At 46.2% G+C, this 15,441-nt stretch overlaps 1 protein-coding gene across 1 annotated transcript in view; it reads left to right on the top strand.

Moving 5' to 3' along the window:
- Positions 1 to 15,441, top strand: part of LOC144610595 (outer dynein arm-docking complex subunit 3-like) — a 28,904-nt gene that overhangs the window by 12,829 nt on the left and 634 nt on the right. Inside the window, exons 7-12 of the mRNA XM_078429403.1 lie at positions 6,067 to 6,189; positions 6,916 to 7,059; positions 8,169 to 8,329; positions 10,963 to 11,119; positions 13,090 to 13,245; positions 14,527 to 14,565. Of these exons, the coding sequence (XP_078285529.1) occupies positions 6,067 to 6,189; positions 6,916 to 7,059; positions 8,169 to 8,329; positions 10,963 to 11,119; positions 13,090 to 13,245; positions 14,527 to 14,565 (780 nt within the window). The remainder of the gene's footprint in view (positions 1 to 6,066; positions 6,190 to 6,915; positions 7,060 to 8,168; positions 8,330 to 10,962; positions 11,120 to 13,089; positions 13,246 to 14,526; positions 14,566 to 15,441) is intronic.

Genomic DNA, 15,441 nt, shown 5'->3' with positions numbered 1-15,441 from the left:
ATATTTCCTCTCGACCCATGGTCTATGCCTGGTGAAAGAGCTATCGCCGATTTTCCCTGTAATCTATTCATTCCCATCAACTCCCCTCAGATCTATCACGGTTAATTAGTACTGTGGGCAAAGATTTACACCAACATGATAAAAATGGAGAAATAAGGTGCACTAAAGACTGGGAGAGGCGAATGGTGTAAAAATGGGAGGAGCAGATGGGGTCAAATCAAGGAATCTAAAACAATAGACAATAGGTGCAGGAGTAGGCCGTTCGGCCCTTCGAGCCAGCATCACCATTCAATGTGATCATGTCTGATCATCCACAATCAGTACCCTGTTCCTGCCCTCTCCCCATACCCCCTGACTCTGCTATCATTAAAGATATCATTAAGAGGGGTTTGCATGTTCAGACTGGAAGGGCAAATTAAGCTTATTGATTAGGAATGTGTGAATCATGTTCTTCAGAGATGCTGTCTGACCTGCTGAGTTATTCCAGCACTTTGTGTTTTCTTTTTTAAGTGAGCATCTGCAATTCCTTGATTCTATATTTACAAGTTGTTTTGTTTATTTCCTTATGGGGCATGGATTTCACCGGCATTCTGAGATTTGTTATCCATCCCTAAATCTCCTTCTCTGAGGAGATAGTTAAGAGTCAACCATTTTGGTAGTTATACAGCATCTGTAGGCCTGGCTGGTGCCCCGCTTCTTACCCTTAAGGCAGGAAAGAAAACCTTTTTACTGCACATGACAATAAACTAAACAACTGAAAGCGTTCCTTAAGAATATTAAAGCAACTAATGGGTTTTTACATCAATCCATTACAATCAATTTCACGGTTACCATTAATACAACCTTTTTAATTGTAATTTCAGATTAATTATACCAATTTAAATTCTCCAGATACCCTGGAGCAATCAAACATGTCTCTATATTCTGGCTGTGAGTCAGTAACTTAACAGTAACAAGAGAGGAATAGATTGGGTAGAGTCTCTTGCCCAGAGTAGGGGAATCGAGGACCAGAGGGCATAGGTTCAAGGTGAAGGGGAAAAGATTTAATAGGAATCTGAAGGGTAACTTTTTCACACAAAGGGTGGTGGGTGAATGGAACAAGCTGCCAGTGGAGGCAGTTGAGGCTGGGACTATCCCAACGTTTAAGAGACAATTAGACAGGTACATGGATAGGACAGGTTGGGAGGGATATGGACCAAGCGCAGGCAAGTGGGACTAGTGTAACTGGGACATTTTGGCCAAATTGGGCCGAAGGGCCTGTTTCCACACTGTACCACTCTATGACTCTATGTCTCTATAACTATTAAGCTTCTGTACCCTTAACATAAGAGAGCACTTATAAAAACATTAATGTCAGCTGGGAGCAATAATGGTTTTCTGCAGGCAGAGAGAATGACTGAAGTACCAGATTAAGACTTTGCCTCTGTCACTTCTAGTGACAGCATTGCTATAAAGGAGATGGTCACAGCTATATTGGGTGTGTGAAAAATGGGTGATGTAGATGTAGTTTAGTTTAGTGGTCTAGTTTGGTTTATTGTCACAATGAAAAGCTTTTTGTTGCGTGCTACCCAGTCAGCGGAAAGACTAGTCATGATTACAATCGAGCATCTAGTGCAAGATAACATTCAGTAAAGTCCAATTAAAGACTTTAATGAAGGTCCCCAATGAGGTAGAGCGTAGTTCGCCACTGCTCTCTAGTTGTTGATAAGATGGTTCAGTTGCCTGATAACAGCTGGGAAGAAACTGTCCCTGAATCTGGAAGTATGCGCTTCCACACTTCTGTAACTCTTGCCTGATGGGAGAGGGGAGTGACCGAGGTCAGACTCGTCCTTGAGGGTGCTGGCAGACTTGCCAAGGCAGCGTGAAGTGTAGATGGAGTAACCTGGCAGTGTTCAATGTAGAAAACCCACGTGGTTCAGTAAGTTATATCTCATGTTACTGAGGGAACTAAAGATAGACATTGCAGAAATTTTGGCCACATCTTACAAAACTTGTGGTGCTGCCAATGGTTTGTGGAAGCTAAATACTTGTTAAGTCAACCTGACTTCAGAGCAGGGGGAAACTTGGATTTGTTAAAGGCAGATTGTGTTTGATCCAGTTCTTCGATGAAATAATGGCAAGATGAAGTGTTGAGTAAATGGGCTTCCAAAAGACAATTTTTAAAAATCATGTAATGGACAAGCAAAATCAAAGTCCATAGGATTAATGGTAGAGTTGGTAGCACAACAAACAACAAGAGTGCTTATAGAGTGAGACAAGAATAGAAAGATGTTTTTCTCGAGTCTGAAATAAGACTTGGTGTAATTTAAGTCCTGGTTTTGTTTCATACAGAGCATAATTTCAAATAAGTTGCTGATTCTAGAAAGTTCATAAATATAGAAAATAATAGAGCAGATAATAACAGACTCAAATGCAGCTGTTTGGTAACACATGGTGAGTGAAGATAAGACACAAAATGCTGGAGTAACTCAGCGGGCCAGGCAACATCTCTGGGGAGAAGGAATGGGTGACGTTTTGGGTCAAGACCCTCTGTCTAAAGAAGGGTCTCAACCTGAAACGTCATCCATTCCTTCTCTCCAGAGATGCTGCCTGTCCAGCTGAGTTACTCCAGCATTTTGTGTCTATCTTTGGTGTCAACCAGCATCGGCAGTTCATGGTGAGTGAAAGTGAAAACACTCAAACATTCAACAGCTTGGCCTCATGTTTCTGCACCACTGTACTATGGACATGCACTTCCCACATCCGTGTTGTTCAGGTAAAAGTCAATTGAATAAATACTTGAAGGGATGAGAAAACAGAGTGATGTGAAATTGGCCAAGGAGTTTTGTGTTAGAGAGTTTGCATATTAGAGAGAGAGCTGTATATTGAACCACAAGGGCTGTGGCCTTCTTCTGGGCCATTTACATCTACAATTCCAAATAATACATGTTCTACAGGAGAATACTTGAGGTTATACCAAAAGAAACATGGCAAAAGGATTAAGGAAGGATTTCACGATATACCAAAGTGAAATGAGTGAATGGTGAGAAATCTTGTGCATTCCACTGATCGTTCGAGAGAAATTATGCATGGAAATTGATTATTCCCAGAATAGAATGTGATGACATTTTGTGGGTTATTAAGTGTCACTATTGAAATTAAATTTACATCCTGCCAGAATCACAAATGCAATCAAAACACATTTTCGGCATCAGACAGGCAACTAATGATGTCATTCCTCATGTTTGTAAAGTTGCTGGTAAAAATTAGGCCATGTTGTTGAGAATAACCATGTTTTCATAAAGTGTAAGAAGGAACTGCAGATGCTGGTTTAAAGCAAATATAGACTCAAAATGCTGGAGTAACTCAGCGGGACTGGCAGCATCACTGGAGAGATGGAATGGGTGATGTTTCAGGTTGAGATCTTTCTTCAGACTAGGTTTCATACCGCTGCTTCCTGTTCTGAAGGCTCATCTGCACTTTCATTTCCTTCTTCTGAACTCAGCTGCAATAACTCACTGGAGATCAATAGAGACTTCTGCTGAGTCCGATTGCATTTGGGCATGGTGCTCACTCAATGGTCCAGATGGCTGAATGGGATGACTGAGAGTTGCAGAAGAAGCAATGAAAGAGAAGCAAATGCGGACGGGAACACAGAGGGAAAAGGTATAGGAGTGCTCAGATCCATGGGCCACATGCTGAACAAGTCTGCACCTCAACCACACTTCAATCACAATCTTTCCAAGGTGACACAAGGGGGTAGGGGCATGGCCAATGCCCCTCACGGAGGTGGCATAGATCTCCTCATGCTCATAGCTCACACGTACAAGCCCATAGGGGCTTTCTTATCTATCTTGACTACACTGAGAGTCAATGCCCTCGAAGACCGACCTGGTTGACAGTCATGTCTGGACTGCTTTAGACACAAAAAGCTGGAGTAACTCAGCGGGACAGGCAGCATCTCTGGAGAGAAGGAACGGGTGACGTTTCGGGTCGAGACCCTTCTTCAGAAGATTGCTGTCGCAATCAATTTCTTATCGTCCTTGCCCTCAGGCAGTTGCAACAAATTTACTTCATAACTTACAATGCTTCTCATCGTCAACCACAATGTGGAAGTTGAGAGTGCTATGCTTGTGCTTCATGAACTGCTCTGGGTTTGTCAATGTGGCACTGAATTACCAATCACAAGATGGATCATGTGGAGGAAGATGAGATCAGCCCTTGTGGGCTCCACCCTTCCTTGGTCATCGGTTCAGTTGACCAGTTGAGTCAGCGTAAAAGAGTGGGCTAGAACATCTTGTTGAATGGTGCAGCAACAACAACCTCTCTCTCAACATCCACAAGACCAAATAAACAATCATTGGCTTCAGAAAGGAGAAGCCGGGAGACCATGTGGCAGTTTTCATGTGTGGGTCGGTGATAGACAATAGACAATAGGTGCAGGAGTAGGCCATTCGGCCCCTCGAGCCAGCACCACCATTCAATGTGATCATGGCTGATCATTCTCAATCAGCACCCCGTTCCTGCCTTCACCCCATACCCCCTGACTCCGCTATCCTTAAGAGCTCTATCTAGCTCTCTCTTGAATGCATTCAAAGAATTGGCCTCCACTGCCTTCTGAGGCAGAGAATTCCACAGATTTACAACTCTCTGTTGGAGAGAGTAAACAGCTGCAGGTTCCTGGGTATTAACACCCCGCATGACCTGGCCTGTAATCATGAAAAATGCATGCTGTGCCTCCACTTTCTCTGAAGTTTAAGGTGATTGGGCATGTTACCAAACTTGTATTGATACATTGTAGAAAGTATTCTGACTGGTTGCATCATGGCCTGGTACAGTAATTCCAGTATACAGGAACGCAAGAGGTTGCTGAGTGTGGTGGTCTCATCCTGGACCATCACGGCACAGCACCTCCCACCATCAAAAGCATCTCCATCAGTTGTTGCCTCAAGAAGGCACCATCTCCCATAAAGAATCCCCACCTTCTGTGCCATGCCCTCTTCTTGCTCTCCTCATTGCTCTCATCAGGTCGGAAGTACAGAAGCCTGAGGCCCAATATCACCAGGCTCAGGAACCTATAACCATCAGATTGTTGAACCAACCGACACAACCCTATTCATGTCTCTACAACAGAACACGACAGACCACATTTTGTGCTGTTTCTTAATTTGTTTTGCACCTGTGTCTTGCTTTGCGCTGTCATTTTCTTTTCACTATCTTATATCATTTATATAAATGTATGTTCTATATGATGTCTGTGTCTATATGCCTGTGGTACTGCTGCAAGCAAGCTTTCATTGTACCTACACCTCATCATGCTTGTGCCTTTGACAATAAGCTCAACTCCACTCCAATAAGCTCATGTACACCGATCAGCCAAAACATTATGACCACTAACAGGCGAAGTGAATAACATTGATTATCTTGTTACAATGGCACCTGTCAAGGGGTGGGATATATTAGGCAGCAAGTGAACAGTCAGTTCTTGAAGTTGATGTGTTGGATGCAGGAGAAATGGGCAGGAGTAAAGACCTGAGCGACTTTGACAAGGGCCAAATTGTTATGGCCAGACGACTGGGTCAGAGCATCTCTGAAATGGCAAAGCTTGTGGGGTGCTCCCGGTCAGCAGTGGTGAGTACCGACCGACAGTGGTCCGAGGAGGGACAAACCACAAACCGGCGACAGGGTGTTGGGCGCCCAAGGCTCATCGATGCGCGAGGGCAACGAAGACTATCCCGTCTGGTCCGAACCGACAGAAGGTCGACTGTGGCACAAGTCACAGAAAATGTTAATGGTGATCACGGGAGGAATGTGTCACAACACACAGTGCATCGCACCCTGCTGCGTATGGGGCTGCACACGGAGGACCAACAGCATATTAGGCAGGTGGTCATAATGTCTTGGCTCATCAGGTCATAATGTTTTGGCTGATCGGTGTATGTAGTCAATGGCAGAAACCCATATTCTGGTAGTTTTGTTAATGCATTGTGCTGGGTGTTCTGAAACAACAGCCCAATGACCGTGGTATAACGTCACTGCTTTTTATGTTGAAACGGCTACCAGTGTTTGTGTGATGTTGTTGGCCAGGTTGAACTGCGTCAGCAGGAAGAGGTTATGCATAAAAAACGTCGGGAACGGGAAAAGAACCTCAGTGAGTACAAGAAGTTAGCTGAGGAGAAGAGAACACAAGCAGAACGTGCTGAACGACGGGTAAGAATTACACCAGATGTTTTCTTTCAAAAATTCTCACTCGTTTATTATATTGTTTACAGTGAACCATGTTTACATATTCTGTTGTGCTTATATCAAAGCAGGAAGGGGGTACTGATTTTGGATGATCAGCCATGATCATATTGAATGGCGGTGCTGGTTTGAAGGGCTGAATGGCCTACTCCTGCACCTGTTTTCTATGTTTCTATGTTTCTTGCGGTCTTGGATGGAGCTGTTCCCAAACCAAGCTGTGATGCATCCCGATAAAATGCTTGCGACAGCGCATCTGTTTAACATGGCCTGTAATTTGTACTGAAGAAACATCTCTGGAGAAAATGAATAGGTGACATTTCGGACCACCCAAAATGTCACCCATTCCTTCTCTCCAGAGAAGCTGCCTGTCCCGCTGAGTTTCTCCAGCATTTTGTGTCCATCTTCGGTTTAAACCAGCATCTGCAGTTCCTTCCTGCTGTAATTTGTACCGTTGGGGAAGCTCTAATATCTGAAGTGACGATGATCTTTCTCTGGGGTGGTCCCCCCCAGCTCTGGGAGCTAGATAGAGCTCTTAAGGATGGCGGAGTCAGGGGGTATGGGGAGAAGGCAGGAACGGGGTACCGATTGAGAATGATCAGCCATGATCACATTGAATGGCGGTGCTGGCTGGAAGGGCCGAATGGCCTCCTCCTGCACCTGTTGTCTATTGTCTGTTGTCTATTGTTCCCTCAGGCATTGCGAGCAGCTGCTCACTCCGATGAGCTGCACTTCGAGCGACCTGAAACTGCGGAAACTGCAACCGAGGACAGGTCCAACAACACTCTTGAAGAATCCTTCCAATACATCAAAGCAGTTACTGGCGTCAGTGATGTCCAGGTGAGGTGTCTGGGCCATTTGCGGGAGAGGACTGTCTGTAATGCAGTCAGTCATTGTGTGCTGGTCAATGGTTAAAGGCATTCATTGATGTGCGGGTTCATAATATTTGATATTCTGTAAAAAGAAATGGCATCAACGAAGGCACTTTCTCCTTATTTATCATGGTACTTAACGGATAAATGTGGATTTATGTCACCGCTACTTGTTTCATGACTGTAACACTAAGAAATAATGACATCATGTATTTCTGATGCTTTATCTGAATTCAAAAGATAAACTCAGTAGTTTAGTTCAGTTTAGTTTAGTTTAGAGATACAGTGTGGAAACAGGCCCTTCGGCCCATTAACCAGCAATCACCCACACCTTAATTCTATCCTACACACCAGGAACTATTTGCAGAGGCCAATTAGCCGGCAAACCTGCATGCATTTAGAATTTAGAACTGGAGCATCCGGAGAAAACCCATAGGGAGAATGTACAAACTCTGTGCAGGCAGCACCCATAGTCAGGATTGAACCCGGGTCTCTGGCGCTGTAAGGCAGCAATTCTGCCACTGTGCCACCCAATAATTGAGGCAAACTGAAGAAGATTCCCAGTTTAGACTCTGGACGAGCTACAGATTCAGGTAGTTGTCTGGGTAAGAGAAAACATGACTGGGGACCAGTAAATCTTAGGCTCTTCTACCAGAATCATGGAGTAAAGGGATGTTGCCATAGAATACAGTGCTGAGTGCTTGAGTGTTTAGTTCAGTTTAGTTTAGAGATACAGCGCGGAAACAGGCCCTTCAGCCCACCGATCAGCGATCCCCGCACATTAACACAATTCTACACACACTAGGGATAATTTGCATTTATACCAAGCCAATTTTACCCTACTTACCTGTACGTCTTTGGAGTGTGGGAGGAAACCGAAAATCTCGCAGGTCACAGGGAGAATGTACAAACTCTGTACAGACAGCACCTGCAGTCAGGATTGAACCCAGGTCTCTGGCGCTGCAAGCTCTGTGGGGCAGCAACTCCACCACCGTGCCACCCTTTGTTAGTGTTATAATTAAAATGTGCAGAATACTGAGGTTTTCTGGCTTCAGCTTGCCTTGTGTTTGACCTCAGGATATAGTGAAACACTACGTACTGCAGGGAGAAACTCTGAAGCACTTGCAGCAACTGGAGCTGGAGAATAAGGACCAGTTGGTACAATTGAAGGAGAAAAAGGAGAGGCTACAAGGAGAGTATGATCTCATGAAATATTCTGGTGAAACCAAACTCTCCAGGTATGAAGAATATTATTGTATTTCCTGCTTGGGGTGCCAACTTCCTCACTCCCAAATAAGGGATAAAAGGTGACGTCACCGCCCTGCTTCCCACCTGACCTCACCCAGCCAGCGGCCACGACGTGCTCTCACTCCACCAATGGCGGCCACCCGGGTAGGGAGGCGGGTTACTACGCAACCTCCGTTAGGCAGCGCCCGGGCCTACAGTGTCCGAGCCTACAGTGTCTGGGCCTACAGTGTCTGGGCCTACAGTGTACGGGCCTACACTGTCCGGGCCCACACTGTCCGGGCCCACACTGTCCGGGCCCACACTGTCCGGGCCCACACTGTCCGGGCCCACACTGTCCGGGCCCACACTGTCCGGGCCCACACTGTCCGGGCCCACACTGTCCGGGCCTACACTGTCCGGGCCTACACTGTCCGGGCCTATAACCCCCCCCCCCCCCCCGGGCCTAATACGGGACAAGGACGGTCCCGTACGGGACAAACCAATTTAGCCCAATATACAGGATGTCCCTGCTAATACGGGACAGTTGGCAACCCTATATTCCTGACCACATGTGCAGCTCACTATTCTGTCTCAACACCCTACACTGAATATACGAATATATAAACAGCAGTAGTCCTTTGAACCATTTTCACCATTAAATAAGAAAACCCACACCTCCAGATTCAGGAACAGTTTCTACCCAGCTGTTATCAGGCTACTGAACCATCCTACCAACAACCAGTTAGCAGTCCTGAGCTACTGTCTACCACATTGGAGACCCTCGAACTAGCTTTAATCAGACAGTACTGGACTTTACTTTGCACTAAACGTTATTCCCTTCATTATGTATCTGTACACTGTAAATAGATCGATTGTAATCATCTATTGTCTTTCCACTGCCTGGTTAGCCATCCACGTTGATAACAATGCTATTCTGTTAGATTTGATACATGGCTTTCTATTCTATCCTATGAGTAATTTATCAATAAATTGAATAATTTCAGCTTCTAAATATATCCTGGCATTTTGGGTACCTTCCCATTATCTGTCCTCTCTGTCTCCTGCTGTTCATTTAACTTCGGTCGGGGACGAGCTGTCTGTCCGTGGGCATGGGGAAGAGAGTGGAAGTTTTGTTGCCTCCATCACGGTGAGGGGGTGTTTGGAGTCACTGTGATGGACGTTTGTGTTGGGGCTATGTGTCTTGTGTTCTTTTTTTCTGTGGCTGCTATGTAGTTTCGTTCGGTACTTCGGTGCCGAACGACAAATAAAGCTCTGTTATACTGTTATACTGTTCATTACTAGGTCATTAATTGCCTTCAGTTACATGAATTTTTACTTTGGTTAACATACTTAATGGCAAAAAAATTCGAAAACTTTCAATGGTAAAGAGTTGGACAAGTACATTTAAATAACATCCATCAATATTCCCCAAACCAATAATTTACTCACTTCTTCAAAAACTTCAGTCAGATCTGCCTCCAATGACCTAAACAAATCCAGGTATTCAGTTCCTCTATCCTTAATAAGGTTCTAGCAGTTACTGACAACAGAATTAGGTTGCATTTCCCCCTCTTGCCTTTCATAAATAACAAAGTTCACTGAAAGTGGCCGAAAGGAAAACAAATAAAATAGCTATCAAGTTATAGTTTTGAGTAATGTTGATCTCCTTAAGAAGTGGCGATGGCTGTTCACAGTAAACTGGAGAAAACTGGAGTAAACTGGTCAAACAGTAAACTTTTGCCTTCATCAGTTTTTTTAGGGGCCAATATATTTGTTGTAAAAATCGTATAAATTTTGACAGTCAATGTAACTAAGCTGTTCGTACACCATTTTATAGCTTTTACTTTGTTTTATTAACTTTTTGTTGTTTAGTTTAGTTTAGAGATACAGCGCGGAAACAGGCCCTTCGGCCCACCAGCGATCCCCACATATTAACACCATCCTACACACACTAGGGACAATTTTTACATTTATCAAGCCAATTAACCTATAAACTTGCACGTCTTTGGAGTGTGGGAGGAAACGGAAGATCTCGGAGAAAACCCACGCAGGAAACGGGGAGAACGTACAAACTCCGTACAGACAGCACCCGTAGTCGGGATTGAACCCGGGTCTCCGGCGCTGCATTCGCTGTAAGGCAGCAACTCTACCGCTGTGCCACCGTGCCGCCCGTTGTTTTTGTTGTTCTGTGCTTCTTTTCAGTTGCCAGGATCTGTGTAAATATTTCTTCAGATTTTTTATCTCTATCCCATTTTTTTGTTTTTAAACAGCTGAAACTCTTTCTACCGAGGTTGATAACCCATGTTTAGTAACCCCATTATAACCTCATTCGTTATTTTTTGAATGCCTTCTGCACTACAATGGGCTCACCTATGTGCGGATTTCTCCAGTTTAATGTGAACATGTGTGATTGCCACTTCTTAAGGAGATCAAACTTATACTCAAAACTATAATTTGACAGCTATTTTATATTTTCTTCTTTCAATCACTTGAGTGAACTTTGTTCGGGAGACAAGCAATTGATTGTAAACAGTAAATCGGAACACGAAGTGGCTCAAGGCTTGTCGCATGCATTGTCCTCTTTATTCATACATAATTGCTTCATGTAAAAATGTTTCCACGTTCCTCCTGATTTTTGATACAGTGAGCAGAAATTGTTAACAGACCTGCAAGCTCACCTGGAGGATGAGCAAAGTCGAAGGGATAAATCGACAGAGCACCTTGAATACGTTAACCGCATCATTCTGTCCACTAAAGCTGGCATGGAGCACGTCTCTGACAAGATGCAACACGTGAAAGTTGTAAGTTCATAAGTTAATAATGATAAGCATGTTCCCAATGTTGGGGGAGTCCAGAACAAGGGGCCACAGTTTAAGAATAAGGGGTAGGCCATTTAGAACTGAGATGAGGAAAACACTTTTTCAGTCAGAGAGTTGTGAATCTGTGGAATTCTCTGCCTCAGAAGGCAGTGGAGGCCAATTCTCTGAATGCGTTCAAGAGAGAGCTGGATAGAGCTCTTAAGGATAGCGGAGTCAGGGGGTATGGGGAGAAGGCAGGAACGGGGTACTGATTGAGAATGATCAGCCATGATCACATTGAATGGCGGTGCTGGCTCGAAGGGCCGAATGGCCTCCTCCTGCACCTATTGTCTATTGTCTATAGGAGCAGAATTAGGTCATTCGGCCCATCAAGCCTACTCCACCATTCTATCATGGTTGATCTATCTCTTCCTCCTAACCCCATTCTCCAGCCTTCTCCCCATGATCCCTGACACCCATACTAATCAAGAATCTATCTATCTCTGCCTTAAAAGTATCCGTTGAAGGCCTCCACAGCCTTCTGTGGCAATGAATTCCACAGATTCACCACCCTCTGACTATAAAAAAAATTCCTCCTCACCTCTTTTCTAAAGGAACGTCCTTTAATTCTGAGGCTATGACCTCTTGTCCTAAACTCTCCCACTAGTGGAAACATCCTCTCCAAGTCCATTCTACCCAGGGCTTTCACCATTTGGTAAGTTTCAATAAGGTCTTCCCTCATCCTTCCAAACTCCAGTGAGTAGAGGCTCAGTGCTGTCAAACGCTCATCGTATGTTGCCTCAGTGGCCCAAATCATCACAACAGAGTATTTCAGACAGTGCGCGTATATTGGCAGGTTAATGCATGGATTCCATAGTGTTCCGGAATTGACATCAGATTGATTTCAGACAGAATAATAATCTGATGGATTCCATAGTTTTCAGATGGGTAATAATGTGATTAATTCCAAGGTGTTCTAGATAAGGGATCTGCTCTATTCTGAAAGTGGTTCAGACCAATTCGAATAAATTCCAGAGAATAACCAATTTCAAAGTATCTGAAATGGGGTGATAATCCACTTGATTTCAGAGACTGCAGTCAGGGATTCCAAATAGTGAATATTCTGATGAATTCCACTCGGCGATTAGACTATACAGATACAGTGTGGAAACAGGCCCTTTGGCCCACCGAGTCTGTGCCGACCAGCGATCATCCCGTACACTAGCACTATCCTACACACTAAAGACAATACACAATTTCACAGAAGCCAATTAACCTACAAATCTATACTTCTCTGGAGTGTGGGAGGAAACCGGAGCTCCTGGAGAAAACTCACATGGTCACGGGGAGAACGTACAAACTCCGTACAGACGGCACCCGTAGTCAGGATCGAACCCAGGTCTCTGGCGTTGTAAGGCAGCAACTCTACTGCTGTGCCACTGTGCCATTACCCAATCACTAATCAGATTGGATCCAATAAGTTTCAGATAAGCAGCAATCTGATCAATTAGGGCGGCACGGTGGCGTAGTGATAGAACTACTGCCTCACAGCGCCAGAGACCCGGGTTCAATCCTGACTGCGGGTGCTGTCTGTACAGAGTTTGTACGTTCTCCCCGTGACCTGCGTGGGCTTTCTCCAGGTGCTCCGATATGCTCCCACTCTCCAGAGAAGTACAGGTTAATTGGCTTGGTATAATTGTAAATTGTCCTTAGTCTGTGTAGGATCGAGCTAGCATGCGGGGATTGCTGGTCGGCGCAGACTGGTGGACTGAAGGGCTTGGAGCCACGCTGTATCTCCAAAGTCTAAAGTCTAAATTATTCAATACAGGGAGTAACCTCAGTTGGCAACATGTTACGATAATTCTGCCAGACCCTCTGACTGTAAAGTGTTTGCTATGCTCTTCAGTAATGTTCTTAAGTTGCTGCTCAGTTGCGGGAAAATGCCAAGTAACTAAAATGTCCACTTTGTGCAGTCACAGGATAGCATTGGCACAGTGGCCCTGAACTCCAGCTCAGAGGAGTATGTGTTGGACTTGCTGTCAGTGACCGATGATAAGCTGCTGCAACTCCATCGGCAGCTCAGCAGCCTTGACCTGGGCAAGATGCTGCAGTTGATGGAAGAAGAAGAGGTGAGATATCTCTCGATCATTCCATTAATTCATGGACATCCAGTTGCATTTGGCTTTTGGCATGAGGGTGAGGGGAGGGAGGAGATATGCATACAATTACTCAGGGCATAGAGGGAGACTGAGGTCCTATTGATGGGTGGCGGGAATGCATCTCACTGTGAGGATGAAGATAAGTTTTCTTTATCGATGATAGAGCAACGATGGAGCGCCAGTGAAAATCTTTTGTTGCATGCTAACCCATCAGCGGAAAGACAATACACGGCTCGATTGTAATCATATATTGTCTTTCCACTGACTGGATAGCACGCAACAAAAGCTTTTCACTGTACGGTACACGTGACAATAAATTGAACTCAAACGTCCCACTACTCAAGGCCCTTTGCCCATCTTACCCACACCGGCCAACATATCCCAGCTACACTAGTCCCACCTGCCCGGGTTTGGTCCATATCCCTCCAAACCTGTCCTATCCATGTACCTAAGATAGACACAAAAAGCTGGAGTAACTCAGTGGTTCAGGCAGCATCTCTGGAGAGAAGGAATGGGTGACGTTTCGGGTCAAGACTCTTCTTCAGACTGAAGACCCGAAGCGTCACCCATTCCTTCTCTCCAGAGATGCTGCCTGTCTCGCTGAGTTACTCCAGCTTTTTGTGTCTATCTTTGGTTTAAGCCAGCATCTGCAGTTCCTTCTTACATTATCCATGTACCTGTCTAACTGTTTCTTAAATGTTGGGATGGTCCCAACCACCTCCTCTGGCAGCTCGAAGGTATTTATTCACAAAATGCTGGAGTAACTCAGCGGGTCAGGCAGCATCTCGGGAGAAAAGGAATGGACGACGTTTCGGGTCGAGACCCTTCTTCAGACTGATGTCAGGGGGGCGGGACAAAGAAGGATATAGGTGGAGACAGGAGATAGAGGGAGATCTGGGAAGGGGGAGGGGAAGGGAGGGACAGAGGAACTATCTAAAGTTGGAGAAGTCAATGTTAACACCGCTGGGCTGCAAGCTGCCCAAGCGAAATATGAGGTGCTGTTCCTCCAATTTCCGGTGGGCCTCACTATGGCACTGGAGGAGGCCATGACAGAAAGGTCCGACTGGGAATGGGAATGCTCCGCTCCATACACCCACCACCCTTTGTGTGGAAAACGTTACCCCTCAGATTCCTATTAAATCGTTTCTCCTTCACCTTAAAACTATGTCCTCTGGTCCTCGATTCACCTACTCTTGGCAAGGGACTCTGTGCATCATTGCTCAGATGGCATGTTGTGTTCCTCCACTGCAGACATGTCCAAAGTCCGGCCGGGGGCCAATCGCGGCCGAGGTCAGATTATTATTTTATGGCCCGCCAGCACTGTCTAACAGAATGAAGGTAGGGGGAGGGGGAGAGGGAAGAGGCTACTACACCTCCCAGCGGTCAGCGCTGCCCGATTCCTCCCCCCTTCCCCCCCCCCCCCGAGCGGGAGAGGCGACGGCGACTAGACTTCCCGGCGGCGGGGTTGAGTGCGTGCGGGGGGACGGGGACGGGACGGGGAGAGCGGCAGCTGAGCTCTCCTCACCCCGCACGCTCATTGGCAGGCGTTCCTGTCAGTCGGCGCGGGTGTCCGCATCCTCCCCAGCGGGAGAGGCGACGGCGACTACACCTTCCCGGGGGGCGCATTAGTTAAAGGTCCAGTGGGGGGGAGGGAGGAACGCATTAGTTAATGGTCCAGGAGGGGGGGGGGGGGGGGGAGTGCATTAGTTAAAGGTCCGGGGGGGGGGGGGAGCGCATTAGTTAAAGGTTCGGGGGGGGGGAGCGCATTAGTTAAAGGTTCGGGGGGGGAGCGCATTAGTTAATGGCTCGTGGGGGGCATTAGTTAAAGGTCCGGTGGGGGGGAGCGTATTAGTTAATGGTTGGGGGGGGGGGGGGAGCGTATTAGTTAATGGTTGGGGGGGGGGGGAGCGCATTAGTTAAAGGTCCAGTGGGGGGGGGGAGCGCATTAGTTAAGGTCGGGGGGGGGGGGGAGCGCATTAGTTAATGGTTCGGTGGGGGGGGGGAGCGCATTGGTTAAAGGTTCGGGGGGGAGGAGGCGCGTATTAGTTAATGGTTCGGTGGGGGGGGAGCGCATTGGTTAAAGGTCCGTTGGGGGGGGGGGGGGAGCGTATTAGTTAATAGGTCCGGTGGGGGGGGTGAGCGTATTAGTTTAAGTGGTGTCGGGGG

Source organism: Rhinoraja longicauda, chromosome 37, assembly GCF_053455715.1.
Source record: "Rhinoraja longicauda isolate Sanriku21f chromosome 37, sRhiLon1.1, whole genome shotgun sequence".
In the NCBI taxonomy this organism is placed as follows: domain Eukaryota; kingdom Metazoa; phylum Chordata; class Chondrichthyes; order Rajiformes; family Arhynchobatidae; genus Rhinoraja; species Rhinoraja longicauda.
This window is presented reverse-complemented; position numbering and strand designations above follow the sequence as displayed.